Below are 19,128 nucleotides of genomic sequence, written 5' to 3'. Positions count from 1 at the left end.
CGAGGAGTTTAGATGTAAATGGGAGCAGGGAGATGGGTCTGAGGTTGTTCGGGTCATTGGGGTCCAGGGAGGGCTTTTTAAGTATGGGGGTGATGTGTGCATGTTTCAGAGGGGAGGGGAAAGTGCCGGAGGAGAGGGAGAGATTGAAGATGTGGGTTTGGTGGTGATCAGGATGCTGGTATAGGGTATGTCAGTGATCAGGACGCTGGTATGGGGTGATCAGGATGCTGGTATGGGGTATGGCGGTGATCAGGACGCTAGTATAGGGTATGGCAGTGATCAGGACGCTAGTATGAGGTATGGCGGTGATCAGGGCGCTAGTATGAGGTATGGCGGTGATCAGGGTGCTGGTATGATGTATGGTGGTGATCAGGACGTTGGTATGGGGTATGGCGGTGATCAGGATGTTGGTATGGGGTTTGGCGGTGATCAGGATGCTGGTATGGTGTATGGCGGTGATCAGGACGCTGGTATGGCGGTGATCAGGATGCTGGTATGGTGTATGGTGGTGATCAGAACACTGGTATGGGGTATGGCGTTGATCAGGATGCTGGTATGGTGTATGGTGGTGATCAGGACACTGGTATGGTGTATGGTGGTGATCAGGACACTGGTATGGTGTATGGCGGTGATCAGGATGCTGGTATGGGGTATGGCATTGATCAGGGCGCTGGTATGGGGTATGGCGCTAATCAGGATGCTGGTATGGGATATGGCGTTGATCAGGATACTGGTATGGGGTATGGCGGTGATCAGGGCGCTAGTACGGGGTATGGCGGTAATCAGGATGCTGGTATGGGGTATGGCGGTGATCAGGATGCTGGTATGGGGTATGGCGGTGATCAGGATGCTGGTATGGGGTATGGTGGTGATCAGGACGCTGGTATGGGGTATGGCGGTGATCAGGACACTGGTATGGCGGTGATCAGTGTGCTGGTATGGGGTATAGCGGTGATCAGGACGCTGGTATGGGGTATGGCGGGGATCAGGACGCTGGTATGGGGTATGGTGGTGATCAGGACGCTGGTATGGGGTATGGTGGTGATCAGGACACTGGTATGGGGTATGGCGGTGATCAGACACTGGTATGGGGTATGGCGGTGATCAGTGTGCTGGTATGGGGTATGGCGGTGATTAGGACGCTGGTATAGGGTATGGCATTGATCAGGACGCTGGTATGGGGTATGGCATTGATCAGGACGCTGGTATGGTGTATGGCGGTGATCAGGACGCTGGTATGGTGTATGGCATTGATCAGGACGCTGGTATGGTGTATGGCGGTGATCAGGACACTTGTAAGGCGGTGATCAGGACATTGGTATGGTGTATGGGGGTATTTTGTGTGCACTGGGACAGGTGACAGGGGCTGGCTGCATTATTTATTATGGGCATTATGGGGCAGTAATCAGGGACACAGGGGGCACTAAACCGGAGCACTAGGGTGGCTGGCACTGCAGTGTGTGAGTGTAAAAGCAGCCTGACAGGCATTGTACACTCACACATTGCAGGATCACTTCTCTTTTCTCTCACTGAGCGCAGAGAAGCGATTCTTACTTTCGGTTTCATTATTTACTATGTGACTGCTGTGATTGGTCACAGCAGTCACATGGTAAAACATCACGTGATCGCCCGAACACAGCGGTAATGTGATCCGCTGTGTCCAGGCAACACACCGATCACCTGGCTTCTGTGAGCCGCGGACAAGCCATCGATGCGGACTGATGTTCAGGAACATCATCCCACATAGGCGCTGCTTCTCGTCCGCCATCTATGTAGAAAGGGAGGAAGGGAAGAGGTTAAATTCTCCATTGCCTGTTGCCCTGGAGATCCCTCTGTACAGCTGTGAATAATAATACTTCTGCTGCAGATTCATTCCAATTAAAGAGATGGTTCACCTTGACCAAAAAAACTGCCTATGCAGATAAGGGGCGTCTGTGGATACAAACAAACTGTGTGTCTCTGACTAAAGCTGAATAATGTCCTTGCTATAGGTGTAGGCCATTTATGTACAGCATGAAGCCTGACTGGAGTACTCCCAGGATGTTGCTAAGTACTTCCAGGATGTTGCTAAGTGAGGCCTAGTCATTACTGCTCACCCCCACCATCACAGGAGTGCGCTCAGAGCTCACTACATCGGGGGGGGGAGCGAACATATGAGGGGGTCTAATAACAAATGATAAATGCTGCGCTATGTATAGCAAATATAATAAAATGATACACACATATGAAATGTGAAAACAATCATAAACATAAGCGATCAAATTATGATAAATAAATAAATGAACAGTGGGACATATATAGTCCATAAGGAAGACAATAAAGTCCACATGAATAATGGGCTCCGCAGTCAATTTGTGAAACGAATCTCCCGTTCCATAAATGTGGTGTTGTTGATATAAATCCTTTATCATCCCATTGATCACCAGCGTGTGCAGACCACCACCATGTGAGTAAATGGAGGCTTACCAGATGGAAAGACCCCTTAACCCCTTCACACCTAAGGGTAAAACAAATCTAAACGCCTAAGCACAATTTGGCACCGTTGACATGTGTTAGTAAAACCGTACATATCATCACAACTACTTTGTACATCCGGGTGAATTATACTGCGTTTTTTTCAAGACAAATTGGGCTTTCATTTGGCGGTAAATGGTAATGGATATCTCCTGATTTTTTTTTTATTATCAAAGGAAAACTGGCCCAAAATAGTAAAAAAAAAATCATTTTTTTTATTTAGCTGTGTGTTTCTTGTTACTACCATACTCTACCACCAAAGAAGAACCCAAAATACATTCTCCAGCTCTTGACGATCGCAGCGATACCATATATGTGTATGTTATTTGTTATTTGTACCCGTAGTACAGCCCAGAAACAATAATTCGCATTTTGTTTTTGTCTTTTTTTTTTTTTTTACCTAAAACACACTGACGCTGACACTGACAATGACACTAACTGACACTGATACCAATTTTTTTTTTAAATCCTGACCGTTGACCCTGACCTTGACTCAAACACTAACCCTGGCACTGAACTAGATCAAACTTTGATCTAGGTATTTTTTCTTCATTTTTGCTTTTATTTTTTAACTTGTTGCCGACCGCAGATAGCCGAATGACGGCTGCACTGCGGCCGGCCAGTTCTGAGTGGATGTCATATGACGTCCCCCAGAACGCGCTCTCCTGCGCGCCTACGGACACAGCTGATCACGTGATGTGGTAAAAGGCCAATAACAGCGGCCTTTTACCACCTGATCAGCGGTGTCCAATGACACGCTGATCAGAGGGAAATGCAAGTGCCGGTTCTCGGCTGCACTTTCCTCACGCTGTCAGATCGTGAGGAAAGTACTGCCGAGAACCGGCAGTTGTCAGAGCGGGGATCGGCACCGATCATCAGGGCACTGATGATCAGTGCCCTGATGATCGGTGCCCAGCAGTGCCACCCGCAAGTTCCGCCCACCTGTGCCCTGCAGTGCGCCCACTAGCTCCGCCCACCTGTGCCCAGCAGTGCACCCACCTGTGCCAGTCTGCAATTTCACACACCTGTGCCCAGAAGTGCCACCTACCTGTGCCCAGCAATGCCACCCACCTGTGCCCACCCACCTGTGCCCACCAGTGCCACCCACATGTGCCCACCCACCAGTGCTGCCCACCAGTGCCACCCACCAGTGCAGCCCAGCAGTGCTGCCAGTCAGTGCCACCAGTCAGTGCCGCCAGTCAGTGCCCAGCAGTGATGCCAGTCAGTGCCGTCTATCAGTACCCATAATCAGTGCCGCCTATCAGTGCTGCATATTAGTGCCGCCTATCCGTGACACCTCATTAGTGCTGTCTATCAGTGCCGGCTATCCGTGCCACTTCATTAGTACTGCCTATCAGTGCCCTTTAGTGCTGCCTATCAGTGCCCATCAGTGCCGCCTATCAGTGCCCATCAGTGCTGCCTCATCAACGCACATCAGTGAAGGAGAAAAATTACCTGTTTGAAAAATTTTATAATAGAAACAAAGAAACTTTTTTTTTTTTCTTCAATTTTTTATTTATAGCGCAAAAAGTAAAGAGCCCAGTGGAGATTAAATCCCACCAAAAGAAAGCTCTATTTGTGAGAAAAAAATGATCAAAATTTCATATGGGTACAATGTTGCATGACCGCGCAATTGTCAAAGTGCGGCAGCGCTGAAAGCTGAAAATTGGCCTGGTAAATAAGGGGGTATAAGTGCCCGGTAGGCAAGTGGTTAATATTTATCTTTTTTTTTTTTTTTTTTCTACAAACATTTTTTTTTCTCTCTATGCCAGGAGTTAGAGAGATACAATGTATCTCTCTTCTCCATTCACTGAGAGAGAAAAAAACAAGGGGGCCAGGCTGCACAGTGACTGATCACTGTGATAGCCAATCAGAGGCTATCACAGCGATCATGTGACACTGCGGTCTTTGTGCTGGGAGCGAGCTGTGCGGCGCACTCACAGCACAAACATAGGTACGCAAATATGCAGCCCCATGGAAAAATGCCCAGTTCTGTGAGGCCGCATATTTGTGTGATGGGGTTAACTAGAGGGGGTCATTACCAGATTTCTGTACATAAAATATCATCCAGACTTCCATGCCAGGACCCAAGATCTCTCAAATCTCTCAAATCAGGACACAGAATCTGCAGGCATCAGTAAGTCATCCCCATTGCAATATCAAAATAGTGTCATGAAAAATAAAATATGCCTCTCATAGTGTTTGATATACCTTTATGTGCGCAAATAAAATCCTACTTACAGGCAGGGGCGGACTGACCATTCAGAAACCCAGGCACTGCCCGAGGGCCCGGGGTTAGTAAGGGGCCCATGAGATGCCCCTGGTATCTTTCATAGGCTTTTTTGGGTGTAGTTTGAGTGTGGGTGAGGACACAGGAGCTCCATGATCCCCTATTGCCCCGGGGGGCCCCATGAGTTGTCAGTCCGCCCCTGCTTACGGCTTAGGAATAATATATAAGCATTCAAAAAACTCTTCAAAAGATGGCCAACAGCGCGATGACGTCAGGGGAAGGCTCCTCCCGACGCATTTCGGCATCAAAAGATGTCTTCCGGGGCTATGAGGGGGTCTGAATCAGACAAAAAGCTCACTCCTGTGAAGGTGGGGGTGAGCAGTAATGACTAGGCCTCGCTTAACATCGTCCTGGAAGTACTTGGTAACGTCCCGGGAGTACTCCAGTCAGGCTTCATGCTGTACATAAATGGCCTACACCTATAGCGAGTTTTATTCAGCTTTAGTCAGAGACACACAGTTTGTTTTTATCCACAGACGCCCCTTATCTGCATCGGCAGTTTTTTTTGGTGAAGATGAACCATCCCTTTAATGAAAATCTGATTATTAATAATAAATAATACTTTTTCAATAATTGCCTAGTAATCATTTTTAATACATAATTATGAATAATTTGTGTCTAATTCATCGGCTACTCTCATTCAGATTAGATGCGTTCTTCTACAATATTTAAATTCTGCTGCATCTCTTTGGAGAAAATATTCCTACCTGTCGCTGGATGGAAGAGGAGGATAACGATGGCTAACAATATTCGTCGCTTCATGGCACAAAATCGGCAGAAATGCCAAGCTTGAATGCACACAACTGATCGCCGATCACACTGGACTGACCGCAGGCTCCTGGGACCATTCCCTGTGGAGGCTGCACTGTGATGATATAGGGTGGCTTTTTTTTTCTAATTTTTAACCACTTTCCGTCCGCCCGCCCAAAATGTACGGCCGACAGGCGGCAGCTACAGGACCACCCTTATGTCACTGGTGTTCCAACAGGGAGGGGTGCCTTGCACCCGAGCAGGCGCACAACCCTCCCCCCCCACGTCTGCTGTGTCCCCCAGACACAGCTGAATGAAGATTCCGGTGAATGGGATCACAATGACAACAAAGCTGTTACGAATCAATCTGATTCATAACAGCGCCGCCTCTCTTCCTGGTGAGCAGTGATTGGCCCACACCTCTCACATGATACATGGGGCCAATCACAGCACCCTGTACCATGTGACCAGCTGGTGCCAAGCACAGATCACTGTATTTTGAGCTGTCATGAACTTAACCCATTCATGAGAGTTGAAAGAAAATATTGCATTGCAGGTGAAATAATCTTTATTGCTCCTGCAATGCAAAGTGTAAAATAAAAAAAAATAAAAATCCCTGATCACCCTCCCCCCCCCCCGAGTAGTACAATGTTACTATGGTAACGTTGTACTACTCTGATAAAAGTATTAACCATTAGCCGCCTGGCCTATAGCTGTTTGGCGGCCGCAAAAATGCATTAGCTTTCCAGGGTGTACGCCATTTGGTGTACTCCCGCACATGCGCAGTTTGCGCGGTTGCAGAGCCACGCAGCGGCACGATCTGTCACCGGCCGTGTACCTTGGACACGGCCGATGACAGATCTGAGTACCAGCCCCTGTTGCCAGTACCATGTGACCTGCTGGTCACATGACAGTTGTATACAATGGATGGCTTCATTCATGCCATCCATTGTATACTAGAGTCTAGCTGTGAATGGTCACAGCAGGTCACATGCACATGTCATGTGATTAGCTGTGGCCAAATCACAGCTAAGCACAAAAAAAAAAAAAAAAAAAAAACCCTGAATGAATCGATGTCATTCAGGTAAATGCTTGCTATGTAATTCTTTGCTATGAGCAAATTGTGTAAAAAAAAAATACTGATCACTTCCCCAAAGTAGTACAATATTACTATGGTAACATTGTACTACTTTGGTCATAGTAAAATATGAAAAAAAAATCTTAAAAAAAAAAATGTAATAAAAAATTAAAAATAATAATAAAAAAAAAAATATATATATATATTTTTCATACTGTCACCAGTCAGTGTCCCTGTTCACCGCCATGCCAGTTATATGAATACGCTGTACTGCACTGGTGACAGTATGTAAAAAAAAAAAAAATAGTGAAAATAATTTTTTTAATTTTTTCATTTTCCGAAAAATTATGACAAAAAAAAATACAACTTCAAAAAACTCGCCACACCTCTTATGAAGTACGTTGGGCTGTCTACTCTGCAAAAAGGGGAATATCTGTACTGTCCTGACATTTGGGGGATATCTGTACTGTTCTGACATTCTTGGACCTCAAGAAATTAGATTGGCTGTCAGTACTTCAGGGTTGATCAATATTCAGATCTATACCATATTCTGTGAACTCTATAACTTTCCTACAAACTAAATAATACATCCTAATTTGGGTTATTTTCACCAAAGACATGTAGCAGAATACATCTCGGCCTAAATTTATGAATAACAATTATTTATTTTTAAACTTTTATAACAGAAACAAAGAAAAACGTGTTTTTTTAAAAAACTTTTTGGTCTTTTTTTGTTAATTTAGCAAAAAATAACCCCAGCGGTGATTAAATACCACCAAAAGAAAGCTCTAGTTGTGTGAAGAAAATGATAAAATTTTAGTTTGGGTACAATGTTGTATGACCGCGCAATTGTCATTCAAAGAGTGAGAGCGCGGAAACCTGAAAAATGGCCTGGGCAGGAAGGTGGAAAATTGCCCGGTATTGAATTGGTTAAAAAAAAAGTAAAACGAAAAATCATGGTTAAAAAATACAAATACAAATTGAGATAATTTTTTTTTTCTTAACTGGGTGCTGCTTGCCCACCCACAATGTGCGGGCGAGCGGTGGCTCTGGGCAAAGTGATGTACCCATACATCGCTTTCTATTTCCAGGTGTGCATGCGCCGCCCCCCCCCCCCCCCCATTGCCCCTATGTTGGTCCAGGGAGAGAAAAGAGAACCCCACACTGTGAGTAAAAGCACTACATTTTCCACACACACGTTAGATTAGCACATTTAACTCTTTGATCGCCCCTATTAACCCTTTGGTCACCCAGTCAGTGCCATTAGTACAGTGTCAGTATATTGTCAGTTAATGGTTGAACTGGATGGACTTTTGTCTCTTTCCAGCCAGACTAACTATGTAACTAAGTATACAGAATTTTCCACTGATCACTGTATTCCTGCGACTAGCGACATAGATAACCAATGTCGGGCAGTGCCCAAGTTTCCAAATGATCAGTCGCCCCTGGGTAGGAATGTTCGTATGAGAACCTGCTAGGGTACTCTCAGCTTTCAGTTGCGATCTAACCATGACCTGCACCTTGTAATTTTTATTTTTTAAAATAGTTCATAATAAGAGTAAGAAAAAAAAAAGCATTGAATTCAATTTATTTTGGTGCAAGAAAAACTGGAACGCTCAACGTAGTTGGTGTGTAATCCTTGCACGCAGAGGCCATGCTGATCTGTTCTGTATAGTACCAATCAGGGGCGGACTGACAATTTGGAAACTCAGGCACTGCCCGAGGGCCCGGGGTCAGTAGGGGGCCCTATGAGATGCCCCTGGTACCTTTTTCATAGGCTTTTTTGAGTTTGGGTAAGGACACAGGGGCCCCATGATCCCCTATTGCCCAGGGGCCCCATGAGTTGTCAGTCCGCCCCTGGTACCAATCGTAGTGCCATGCTGATCTTCTCTGTATCGTGTCAATCGTAGGTCCACGCCCCGCCGTCATTGCAAAAAAAAAAAAGCAACATAAAAACAGCAAAAAAAAAACATTTGTGCCAACAACAATGTAAAATGTAGGTGTGTCTGTTTACAAATCTGTAAATGCCAAAAAAAAAAGGAAAATAATAAACACAAACATAAATAAACAGAAAAAGATTTTTTTTTGTCTAATCGCAATTCCATTCACTCAGCTGCAGTACCATGGCCATGACCGGCAGGCGGCAGCACCGACAACCCCCAGCCTTCTTTCATGATCGATACTTTATGATCGCCGGTCACATGGCCACCTCAGAAACCCCGCCCATCGCATCGCAGCTTGTTGCTAGGTGGGGTGACGTCACCAGGCTTTAGTGACAGCCTCTTACTGGGGTTATTTTCCGGGACGGAGGAGGAGGGGGGGTCGGAGAAAATCTTCCGTAATCCTCCGTTACCGAGGCACAGACGAGTCCCGAAGAGGCGGGGACAGCGAGCGGGGAGTCTGCCCTCACCCTCCAGCCCGGTATTGTCGGCCCTGAGTGCGGATGGAGGCCGGGAACTGATGGTGAAAAGTGCTCCGGGGTTCAGAGGCGGAGTGCGGGCCTGAGGAGCTGTCATGGAGCTGAGGGTCGGGAACCGGTACCGGCTGGGCCGGAAGATCGGCAGTGGCTCTTTTGGGGACATCTATTTAGGTAAGAAGGCCATTGGTGGAGAGGTAAGGTGAATTGGGGGCCCCTGAGGGTGGAGGGGGGACCCTCTGGGGACATTCTGCCTTGGGGGGCATATAGATAGTATTGGGGGGCTGAGGGCCTCAAGTCAGGTGTGGGTAAGTCAGAGAGGCCTTCAGTGTCTTGGAGGAGCAGTGCTGGTACATGTAGTTCAACCACACCCAGGAGGTCCTCTCGTCGCCCCGCCATAGATGACCCTCCATCACTGGACTGATCTATGATCCCATGGGTGGCGGTGGTGGATGGCCATTGGTTGACCGCTTTCGAGGGAGATCATGATTGGGCAGGATTGAGCACCCTGATCTGTATTGTTCCCCGCTGTCTAGACGCTCCTCCCCCTAGACCCTAGATAAACGTACACGCTCGGCTTGTCCTAGCATACAGCAAGCCTATAGACAGGCTCCTTGGCGTCTTTGTGATCGATGACCATTATAGGTCTGTAGGTAGCCAAAGGAGTCTTCCTGGTCATGCTGGGGGACATTCTTGTTTGTCCTATAGTCTATATTGGGGTCAGCCAATGGTTTGGCCAAGCCAAAAGGGCCCTCTGTGTCTTGGATGAGCAATGCTGTACTTGTAGTTTAGCCACACCCAGGAGGTCCTCTCCTTGCCCCCACCTTAGATGATCCTCCATCACTGGATTGATCTATGATCCCATGGCTGGCAGCAGTGGACAGCCATTGGGTGACCACGTTCAAGGGAGATCATGATTGGGCAGGATTAAGGCTGACCACTTTCACGGGAGATCATGATTGGGCAGGATTGAGCACCCTGGTCATTACTGTTCCCTACTGATTAGCTGCACCCAGGAGATCCTGGTATTGCCCCAACATAGATGACCATCCAACACTGGATTGGGCTATGGGTGGTAGAGGCAAACAACCATTGGGTGTCCACTTCCAGGAGGGATCCTGATTAGGCAGGATTGAACAACCTGATTGTCATAGTTCCCCACTGTGTAGACCCTCCTCCCGCTAGATAAATGCACATGCTCAGCTCATCCTAGCATACATATGCAGATGACAGCAAGCCCATAGATAATCCCCTGGTTCTTTTGTGAATGATAGCCATTATTAGGTCTGTAGGAAGCCAAAGGGGCCCTCTGTGTTTTGAGGGAGCAGTGTTTGTTGTTCAACCACACCCAAGAGGTCCCAGAAGTTCCACTTGGTTCCTTTGTAATTGATGGCCATTATAGATCTGTAGGTAGCCAAAGGGGCTCTCTGTGTTTTGGGGGAGCAATGCTGGTATTTGTAGTTCAACCACACCCAAGAGGTCCCAGAAGTTCCACTTGGTTCCTTTGTAATTGATGGCCATTATAGATCTGTAGGTAGCCAAAGGGGCTCTCTCTGTTTTGGGGGAGCAATGCTGGTATTTGTAGTTCAACCACACCCAAGAGGTCCCAGAAGTTCCACTTGGTTCCTTTGTAATTTATGGCCATTATAGATTTGTAGGTAGCCAAAGGGGCTCTCTGTTTTGGGGGAGCAATGCTGGTATTTGTAGTTCAACCACATCCAGGAGGTCCTGCTATTTCACCACAATAGAGGACCCTCCATCAATGGATTGGGTTACGGTCCCAAGGTTGGCAGCGGCGGATAACCATTGGCTGACCACTTTCAAGGGAGATTGTGATTGGGCAGGATTGAGCACCCTAATCATTACTGTTCCCCACTGTTTAGCCGCACTCAGCAGGTCCTGTTATTGCCCCACCATAGATGACCCTCCATCACTGCATTGAGCTATGGTCCTATGGGTGGTAGCGGTGGAATACAATTGGCTGTCTGTTTTCGGGAGGAATCATTATTTGGCAGGATTGAACACCCTGATCGTTATTCTTCCCCATTGTCTAGATGCTCCTCCCCCTAGATAAACGTACACGCTCTGCTCATCTTAGCATACTTATGCAGATGACAGGAAGCCGATAGATATTCCTCTTGGTGCCTTTGTGATTGATGGCCATTATAAGTCTGTAGGTAGCCAAAGGAGCCCTCTGTGTTGAGGGAGCAATGCTGGTACTTTAGTTCAACCACACTCAGGAGGTCCTGTTATCGTACTGCCATAGATGGTCCTTCATCATTGAAGTGGACTCTGGTTCCATGGGTGGTAGTGAGAGAATACAATTGGCTGACCACTTTTCGAGGAAGATCATGATTGGGCAAGATTAAACACCCTGATCGTTATTGTTCCCGTCTAGACACTCCTCCCTAGATAAACATTCATGCTCGGCTCAGCGAGCCAATAGATGTTCCTCCAGTTCTTTTGTCATTGAAGGCCATTATAGGTCTGTAGGTAGCCAAAGGGGCCATCTACATTTGGGTGAGCAATGCTTGTACTTGTAGTTCAACTGCACCTAAGAGATCTTCTCGTCCCACCGTAGGTGACCCTCCGTCGTTGGATTGATCTATGATCTCATGGGTGGCGGCAGTGAACGACCATTGGTTGACCACTTTCAAGGGAGATCATGATTGAGCACCGTGATCATCATTGTTACCCACCGTCTAGACGCTCCTCTCCCCTAGATGAATGAAGGCACCTGGCACCTGGCTCGTTCTAGCATACAACAAGCCTATAGACAGCCTCCCTGGTGTCTGTGTGATTGATGACCCTTATAGGTCTGTAGCTGGCCAAAGGGGCCTTCCTGATCTGGCTGAGGGACATTCTTGTTTGTCCTATAGACTATATTGTGGTCAGCCAATGGTTTGGCCAAGTGAAAGGGGCCCTCTGTGTCTTGGAGGAGAAATTCTGGTACTTGTAGTTTATCCACACCCAGGAGGTCCTGTTATTGCCTCACCATAGATGACCCTCAGTCAGTGGATTGGGCTATGGTTCCTTGGGCGATAGTGGTGGATGACCATTGGTTGACTACTTTTGAGGGAGATGATGATTGGGCAGGATTAAGCACCCTGATCATTGCTGTTCCCCACTGTCTAGCCACACCCAGGAGGTCCTGTTAGTGCTCCACCTTAGATGATCCTCCATCACTGGATTGGGCTATGGTCCTCTGGGTGGTAAGAGGTGAACAACCATTGGCTGTCCACTTTCGGGATAGATCATGATTGGGCAGGATTGAACACCCTGATTGTCATTGTTCCTCACTGTCTAGACCCTCCTCCCCCTAGATAAACATACACGGTTGGCTCATCCTAACATACATATGTAGATGACAGTGAGCCAATAGATATTTTCCTGGTTCTTTTGTGAATGACCGCCATTATTAGGTCTGTAGGAAGCCAAAGGCGCTCTCTGTGAGGACCCTCCATCCGTGGATTGGGTTATGGTCTCATGGTTGGCAGCTGCAGACAACCATTGGCAGACCAATTAAAAGGGAGATCATGACTGGACAGGACTTAGCACCCTGATTGTCATTGTTACCTTCTGTCTATACACTCCTCCCCCTAGATAAACATGCGTGGCTCATCCTAGCATACAGCAAGCCAGTCTCCCTGGTGTCTATGTAATTGACGGCCATTATAGGTCTGTAGGTAAGCAGAAAGGCCCTCTGTGTTTTAGGGGAGCAATGCTGGTAGTTCTCCCACACTCAAGAGGTCCTGTTATTGCATGCATAATAGATGACCCTCCTTCATTGGACTGGGTTACAGTCCCATGGTGGCAGCAGCGGATAACCATTGGCTGATCACTTTTCGAGAGAGATCATGATTGGGCAGGATTGAACAACCTAATTGTGATTGTTCCCCGCTGTCTAGATGCTCAAACGCCTTAGATAAACGTACACGCTCAGCTTGTACATATGCAGATGACAGCGAGCGCATACATGTTTCCCAAGGTCTTTTGTGATTGATGGTCGTTATAGGTCTGTAGGTAGCCAAAAGCAGCCTTCTACGTTTGGGTGAGCAATGCTGGCACTTGTAGTTTAACCACGCCCAAGAGATGTTGTTATTGCACCACCATCGATGACCCTCCATAAAAGACTGTAAATATTGAGACCCAGGACCCAGGAGGTCCTCTCATTGCCCCACCATAATGACCCTTCATCACTGGACTAATTCATGATCCCATGGTTGGCAGCGGTGGATGGCCATTGGTTGATCACTTTCAAGGGAAATGATGATTGGGTAGGATACATGCGTGTTCGAGCATGCAGCAAGCTTATAGACAGTCTCCCTGGCATCTTTGTTATTGATGACCATTATAGGTCTGTTGGTAGCCAAAGGGACCTTCCTAATCTGGCTGAGGGACATTGTTGTGTGTCCTATAGACTATATTGTGGTTAGCCAATGATTTGGCCGAGTCAAAGGGGCACTCTATGTCTTGGAGGAGCATTACTGATACTTGTTTAGCCACACCCAGGAGGTCCTGTTATAGCCCCACCATACATGACTCTCCATCACTGGATTGGGCTATGGTCCCATTGTTGGTAGCGGCAGAAAACCATTGCCTAAGTGCTTTAGGGAGGGATCATGATTGGGCAGGATTGGACACTTTGTCATTGTTACTCACTGTTTAGAATCTCCTCCTGAATAAACATGCATACTCAGCTCATCCTCTCATACATAAGCAGATGAAAGGGAGCTGATAGACATTCCACTTTGTGCCTTTGTGATTAACAGCTATTACAGGTATGTGGGTAGCCAAAGGGGCCCTCTGTTTTGGGGGAGCAATGCTGGTACTTGTAGTTCAACCAGTCAATAAATTATGTAGTTTTCTTTCTTTCCATCACGTGTAAGAAAATTGCTTGATTCCCCTATCAACACAGCCAGTATTGCTAGAAGAACCCCTCCCACAGCGCTATTGTGTTCTTCCAGTGGTGAGCCTTCCCTGCCAGCAGAACTTAATGATCACTGCTGGCGGCTATATCGTCCGGCAGTGATCACATGTAAAAAATCCGAGAGGCTGGTTGCACTGAAGTTGATTGATGGATAGACTTCAGTCCAACCAGCCTGCCCATAGATGGATCGAAAGTCTGCCGATCCCCGCTGAACCAGCCGAGATTCAATCCATCTATGGCCAGGTTTACACTCTGGCTTCTGGCTAATTCATGAAGGCACTGGTGACCTCATTAGGATTTTTTTTGTGGGATCATGGGGAACGTTGAGGATCCCAAGTCTTGTGAGAAGATGATGAAATACAGTGAACAGAATCCTTGCAGGATTTGAGATCCATGCCTGTTCCAGGTTTCCATAAGAATGTCTAGCTGACCGGCAGGACTCCATTACAACTGCATTTGTATGTTTTTGGCCACCTTTAACGTGAACCTTGAAGCGTCTTTCCCAATAAAAAAGGATATCTGGAAATAGAAGAATGTAAATGATGAAACAGAGATTCTTGCCTTACATTCAGGCTTCTGGCTGGTTCCTGTAGGCCCCAGAGATGTCACTGTGGAATCCTGGGAACATTGTCCCAAATCTTGTGAGAAGATGCTGAAACATTGTTCTGGAGAGCATTCTTGCGGGATTTGAGATGTTCGGCTTTTCCAGGATCCTGCTAGAAGACCCGGTGTTTTGACATTTGAATGTAAAAAAAAAGAAAAAAAAAGGGAAGAAATTTGAGGGGACATTCGTAGTCAGCTTGAAAAGTGACCAAGACATACAATGGCAGTTGATCATGAATGCATTTGTCAGTCTAGCTTGAGGAATAAGTGCAGTTTCAGACAAAGTGATGATATTCTTTTTTTTTTTTTTTTTTTTTTTTTTCCTCATCCAAACAATCCGTGTCTCCCCCTCCACAGATGTATACTTACTGAGATCTGATGGCTGTGGCCTCCATTATTTGCATCCAGCAGTAAAAGGCTTCCTCATCTGGCTGCATCTGAACAGTACAACTCCATAAATTACTGTAGGCTCAGTCTCTTTGACTAGGACACAGCCCTTTAAAGGGGAGTTCCACCTGTAAAAAAAAAAAGTCAGCAGCTACAAAAAAACTGTAGCTGCAGACTTATAAAATACAGCCACTTACCTGTCCCCTCGGTCCAGCGGTGTCCTCACCACGGCTGGTTTCACCGGCTGTCTTCTCTCCCTGGCACCGGCATCTTCAGTGTGGACACCTGGCTGTGACAGCTTGCGGCTTCACAACTGGGTGTCCACTGCGCATGCGCGAGAAGTGCTGCGCTTTGTGCATGGGCACATCAGGGCTGGATCTAGCCTATCTGATCTGGGGGTGCAGTAAATAAAGTCAGGGGGTAGAATGTCAACACGGTGTGTGAGTCACTGACAGTCTGTCATATCCTGGGAAACACTAGTATGGATTTGGCTATCGTTAGAATAGAATGATTAAACAGAACCTGTGCCCCCTTATATCTAGGTCCCCATCAGAGTGCCCTTCTTACATCAAGAGTCCACATCAGAGTCCCCCTTTATATCAGGTTCCCAACAGTTTGCCCCCTCACATAAGGTGCCTCCATCAGAGTGCCCCCTTACATCAGATATCCCCGTGAGAGTGCCCCCTTACATCAGATATCCCCGTGAGAGTGCCCCCTTACATCAGATATCCCCGTGAGAGTGCCCCCTTACATCAGATATCCCCGTGAGAGTGCCCCCTTACATCAGATATCCCCGTGAGAGTGCCCCCTTACATCAGATATCCCCGTGAGAGTGCCCCCTTACATCAGATATCCCCGTGAGAGTGCCCCCTTACATCAGATATCCCCGTGAGAGTGCCCCCTTACATCCGATATCCCCGTGAGAGTGCCCCCTTACATCAGATATCCCCGTGAGAGTGCCCCCTTACATCAGATATCCCCGTGAGAGTGCCCTTTTGCATCAGATGTCCCCTTGAGAGTGCCCCCTTACATCAGATGTCCCCTTGAGAGTGCCCCCTTGCACCAGATGTCCCCGGGAGAGTGCCCCCTTGCACCAGATGTCCCCGGGAGAGTGCCCCCTTGCACCAGATGTCCCCGGGAGAGTGCCCCCGTACATCAGGTGTCCCCGTCAGAGTGCCCTCGTCAGAGTGCTTCCCTACATCAACTGTCTGCGTCAGACTGGCTCATGCACTCTGGGGGGGGGGGCACAGTTAAAATCTAGGGGAGGCTTGCTGCCCATTGAGATAGATCTATAGAATATGAATATATATATGCATGTATGGACATTAAAGCCCACCCTCTTTGCTGCGGCACCTATGCCTTACGTGGGTGACAACAGGTTAGAATTTCCACAGAGGCAGAATAGGAGCTTCCGATGTTGTCTGGATCAGGCAAGGGTTTTGCCTATGGGTACTCGGAGCTGCTCCAGGTAGAAGGTCCTCTGTATCGAATGGCCTGGGTGGTTCTTGTTGGCTAATGCCGGGAGATCATGCAAGACGTCAGATGAAATTGTGGTCAGTCAATAGCAAATGTACAATGAGCGAAGACATGTCTGTGCGGAATAATACGTGTCTGCTACAGATCCTCCATTGCCAATGAAATGAAAAATTGTAGCCCTTTGCCTTGACACAGATGACCCAAGGAGGTCCTGAATGTGCATGGAACAACTGTCACTCCATGGCAGCCCTTATCTAAAGGCTGTAGGTTGGGAGGTGTCCCAGCCCTTCCCCCACCATCATTGCTTCTGCAGTGATACTGGATAAATAAAGCACTTCCTCTTTCATGGCTGATAATTGCTGTGTGTTTGTTGCTTTTATGTGACAGCTGTATAGAAAATACTGCATGCTTCATAGAAGAAAGCTACTTCCTCTACAGAGCGCACCATTTTATGTCACAGATCTACTATGTCAGAAAGATATTTTACAATCCGTGTTTTGTTTTGAGAATGTAGGAGGCCCAATCCTTCTAATAGAATGTGGCTTACGGGATGTATGCAGCATTGATGCTGACAGGTCGAGGAGATCTGCTCGCCCTCGATGATCCGGTGACCAGATCTATTGTAATGCTCGCCCGATACTAAGAGGCATACACACGGTACTCTTATCCTTTCTCCATACTCGAGGGGGGAATCACGCTGCCTGCAGTGCAATATAGATGAAGGAAAATGTATTTTTAGTTTAACTTTCCATATATATATATATAATAATAAATACTGTATAATAATATATCTCTATCACACACATATATATGTCTGCTTCACATGAACAGTGGAGACAAATGAAATCACCCCTGCCGGGCTATTGTATTTTGACAGGTACAGTCAGTGGCTGTCAGAATACCCGAACAGTGCTTGTCACTGATTGGCTACAGTTGCTGTTTGGCCAACGATTTTCTGCTCGCCTCCTTTGATTTTTTTTCAATGGAAGGATGTTGGGTTGGAGGGAAGAAGACAAAATGTATACCATGTATGGCCAGCTTTAGTCTGGTAGTTTTAAAGATCTGCAACTATCCCTTCCCTCGGCACAATTTCAGCATCTTGTTATATAGCATTAAAAACGCATTGTGGATTTCTGCAGTCTAAAGGCACATTGGCAGCTGTGGGGGGGGGGGGCGCAGTGGCGGCTGTCGGGGTGGGCCCTGGGGGGCACAGTCGGGGTGGGGGGCCCTAGGGGGCACAGTGGTGGCTGTCGGGGTGGGGGGCCCTAGGGGGCACAGTGGTGGCTGTCGGGGTGGGGGGCCCTAGGGGGCACAGTGGTGGCTGTCGGGGTGGGGGGCCCTAGGGGGCACAGTGGTGGCTGTCGGGGTGGGGGGCCCTAGGGGGCACAGTGGTGGCTGTCGGGGTGGGGGGCCCTAGGGGGCACAGTGGTGGCTGTCGGAGTGGGGGGGCCCTGGAGGGGCGCAGTGGCGGCTGTGTGGAGGGGCGCAGTGGCGACTGTTGGGAGCGCAGTGGCACCTGTCGGGGGGGGCCCTGGGGGTAGCGCAGTGACCTCTGTCAGGAATATTAAGTCTGAAGCATGGGTGAATGGGCCAAGGATTCCCCCCCCAAATTGAGATAGGGGTGCACACATGGCCAAGTCTTTGCTAAAATGCAGCCATTTATTGTCATACAAATCTGGGGGAAAAATAAAGCAAATTAACAAGTTTTTGGGGTTTTTTGGAACACATATATTCCCTGTGAGATGCTTTCCATTTACATTTAATTCTCTTGTGAGTATTATACTTTTTATCAATAAATCTCATCTTTTAGGTACTTCACTACGCCCGTACGCCCTCTTTTTGTCTCTTTATATATAGAAAATTAGAGTGCCTGTGGTGAGTAGGAAGGGGAGTGGTGCCCCATTGTTGGCATCAGTGGGAGGAACGGTGCCCCATCATAGGTGTCCATGGGAGGAATGTCAGGGGGTACATTAAGACCCACATACGTTTTGTCCCGAGTGCTTTGTCCGGCGCCCTGCCTGCATTTTTACTGTTCTTTCTGCCTGGAAACTGAGAAACGTCCATGGCGTCCAAAAAGCGTCCCTTTACGTCAAAAGCGGTTTTAGACCGGCTAGAGAACAGCGATAGTAAATCAGAACCACTTGCAGAATTGAGTGATAATGATTCGTGGGGGAAATTCCTCATCAGACACTGAACACGATTCTGCGACTTTGCTCAGTGATGTGCGAATTTGCCTCTGTATTTCAAATTTCAGTGTTTTTGGTTTGATTATATTATTGAATTAAATTTATTATTATATTATTATTTTTTATGATTATTTATTAAATTATAATTTATGATTTCGTGTTTCAAGTTTTATCATCCCCAAGATGTTTACTAGACTCTTGTTCGGACAGATTTCAGTGAGTTATTCCTAAAAAGTACAGCCTACAATAAAAAACAACATATTTCCATGCAAAAAAATGTACCGCTTTCAGCACAAAAAAATCGGAAATAATCATACCGCCGAGGAGGTTAAGACGAGGCTCTCAAATGTTTACTAAGATCTCAAATGCAAAACCTGCAGTAAACGTCAGACATTTCAGAGACTCGCAGGTCGTTTGTCACCTTGAGAAAAGGGACCTGCCAATCTCCATCATGGGTGGTTTGCTGTAGGTTTTGTCTGTGAGACCTTCACAAATTAT

The 19,128-nt window shown here is 47.2% G+C and overlaps 1 protein-coding gene across 2 annotated transcripts in view; it reads left to right on the top strand.

Annotated features, from left to right (window-relative positions):
• The first annotated feature begins 8,895 nt into the window (after window positions 1–8,895).
• Window positions 8,896–19,128, top strand: part of CSNK1D (casein kinase 1 delta) — a 67,306-nt gene continuing 57,073 nt past the window's right edge. The window contains exon 1 of one of the 2 annotated variants that reach the window (XM_089671271.1): window positions 8,896–9,222. In XM_089671271.1, the coding sequence (XP_089527397.1) occupies window positions 9,147–9,222 (76 nt within the window). In that variant the 5' untranslated portion in view covers window positions 8,896–9,146. The remainder of the gene's footprint in view (window positions 9,223–19,128) is intronic. The other variant, XM_089671217.1, reaches the window with a different exon arrangement.

Source organism: Staurois parvus, unplaced genomic scaffold (assembly GCF_062004578.1).
Source record: "Staurois parvus isolate SC_StPar_1 unplaced genomic scaffold, SC_StPar_1.0 ptg000003l, whole genome shotgun sequence".
Classification (NCBI taxonomy): Eukaryota; Metazoa; Chordata; class Amphibia; order Anura; family Ranidae; genus Staurois; species Staurois parvus.
This window is presented reverse-complemented; position numbering and strand designations above follow the sequence as displayed.